We start from the raw sequence: 2523 nt of genomic DNA, 5'->3' as shown, positions 1-2523 counted from the left end.
CACACACACACACACACACACACACACACACACACACACACACACACACACACACACACACACACACACACACACACACACACACACACACACACACACATACACGCACACACACGCAGTTGATTGTTTAATTATTTAAAATTTCGATGAATTTTAAATTTTTATGGGGTAGTATCTAGCAAATGTATTACGCATAATGCCACTATTTAAACCATGCATTAAAACCAATTAATATTCTGCCAAAACCTATCATCGTTGCCACTAGTTAGCCTAATCCTATTTGAATAATGCATGCAAAATTACGTGCTTTCCATCGTGGATTCGCTGCCATATTTTCTGTTTAACATGAACTCTCCCGATACTCTCCGTTCCTCTAGTTATTAAATCATATGATGTGATTATTTTTTGCATGTTATTCGCAATCAGATTATGAAAATACATTCTCGAAATGATGAACATTTTCTCCTAGTCGGCTGTGGATATTGTAATAACCGAAGGTTCTAAATGCTTCTCGTGGAGTGCCATTATGGTTCATCGCCTTGTTGAGTGCTGTTAGGCTGGGAGCTGGCTTCGTTTGATTGAGTTTGATTTTGCCGCCATCTGAATTTTTTGCGAGACAATCATGACTTGATAAACTTCTCAAACTGTTCCGTGTCTCTCATCTACCCCTTAGTCATTCCGTCATATGAACGAAAATTTTTAAGAGAAGAGTAGTTACTGTTACGCAAGCTTGAGGGTTGCATTGCCGACGGGCACGCCAGCTACCTCCTCAAACTAAGTTGAGCTTTGGCGCCTTTTGCCAAATTGTGCGAATATCTTCTTAAGTTCTAATTAGAGCTAGGCACGACGTGATTCGACGCACGAAAAGTCCGTGTTTGGTCATAAACCACCGTAGGTTAAATGACCTGCTTCCAGGAGATTATAATTGGCGATAAAATGTTCGTACCGTTTAGATTGGCAATTGCTGACGGTATAATATACATTGGCTCTCCAGAAATGGATTTTAGGTAGATTTTAGTATTCCCTGATTGCGCATTGACTGCTATCCTACGCTATAGCTCTGTTATAGTACAGATCACCCTCTTCTCTTTGAAATAATTCTCTTCGCAATTTAGCTGTGATTGCGCGCCTACGTTTTTGCGTGCGTGCACGTTTAATTGCTTGCGTGCGTGCGTGTGTGCGTGTGTGCATGTGTGCATGTGTGCAAGCGTGCGGGAGCGTCTATTGGCAATATACAAGCATACCAGAGGGTTTAAGTTTAGATTTATTCTTGTGATGCAGCAGATTTCACGAGTAGTTGACTCTGACAAATAGTTCGCGACAATTGAATCATTGTCAGAATGAATTGTTGGATCATAGATTACAATCCATCCAAATAACAAACATCCAACTACAGCGAATGTTAGCGACCACCTCTATAGAACGACCACCGGTTCGACCGTTATACGCAGCTTTGACCGTACCCCAGGTCATAGCTGGCAAATCGCCAAGAATGGGTTTATCGGTGGAGAGGGAGGGTGTAGTAATTATTCGAATGTCGATCTTCCCGTGCGGGCGGTAAACAAGGTGTTCATGTGCAACCCAGCCTATTTTACCCCGTATGTGTCTCCTGGGCTTCTGCGCTTCGCACCTCAATGACACCTCCTGCATCATTTCCTCATGCTCCCCCTCTCTCTCTCTCTCTCCCTCTCTCTCCTCCTCTCTTTGCCTCCTCGCTCTCTCTCTCTCTCTCTCTCTCTCTCTCTCTCTCTCTCTCTCTCTCTCTCTCTCTCTCTCTCTCTCTCTCTCTCTCTCTCTCTTCTCTCTTACTCTCTCTTCTCTCTCAATATATATATACATCAACGTCATCGCGCTTGGAACAGTTCTATTAATTACATCTCAATCAAATGAATACCTGCGCATGCCAAATAAATATACTTACTGCTTACTGGTACTGTTCTTTGTAGGACTTCCCGTTCTCCTAGTTCTTGTATACGGACTTGTACGTGGCCTAGTACCAGTTGGAAACACCGATTTGTAAGTATATTGCGTTATTTAGCAACATTACCCGTCATAATAATACGCAGGACGATCCTTTGGCATTGGCTTCATAACTCATAAGCATTGACCATAAACATTGAGCTGTCTCTTCCATGCAATCATTCAATCATTGCATCAAGTTGATCTTTCGCACACTAACTCCGTATTTTGTGCTCTCGATACTGTGCTGTCATGTTATCAGGAGTGTAGGTATAATGTAGAGATCTCTACATTATACACTCCTGATGTTATGATAGTTCTGAATATTGGAGTTTATTTCTAATCCGGCTTATTTATTTCAGTTGCTGGATAAACGAATCGAATTACACGTGGGTCATAGCGGGTCCTGTGTGCGCATCTGTTGTCGTAAGTAGTACACTATATAATAATTATATTTATATATATTTCGTGAATGTAAATTAATATCTTGCTATATTTCTATTAAACATAGGTTAGTTATATATAATATAATATATATATATATATATATATCTTGTAAAAACA

General features: G+C 40.7%; 1 protein-coding gene across 1 annotated transcript in view; it reads left to right on the top strand.

The window, feature by feature from the left end:
* Nucleotides 1-2523, top strand: part of LOC106806619 (calcitonin gene-related peptide type 1 receptor-like) — a 20388-nt gene that overhangs the window by 12909 nt on the left and 4956 nt on the right. Inside the window, exons 6-7 of the mRNA XM_014808625.1 lie at nucleotides 1947-2016; nucleotides 2322-2385. Of these exons, the coding sequence (XP_014664111.1) occupies nucleotides 1947-2016; nucleotides 2322-2385 (134 nt within the window). The remainder of the gene's footprint in view (nucleotides 1-1946; nucleotides 2017-2321; nucleotides 2386-2523) is intronic.

The sequence above is a fragment of the Priapulus caudatus genome, unplaced genomic scaffold (genome assembly GCF_000485595.1).
Source record: "Priapulus caudatus unplaced genomic scaffold, Priapulus_caudatus-5.0.1 Scaffold9, whole genome shotgun sequence".
In the NCBI taxonomy this organism is placed as follows: domain Eukaryota; kingdom Metazoa; phylum Priapulida; class Priapulimorpha; order Priapulimorphida; family Priapulidae; genus Priapulus; species Priapulus caudatus.
The sequence above is the reverse complement of the archived record's forward strand: the minus strand, read 5'-3'. Positions and strand labels throughout refer to the sequence as shown.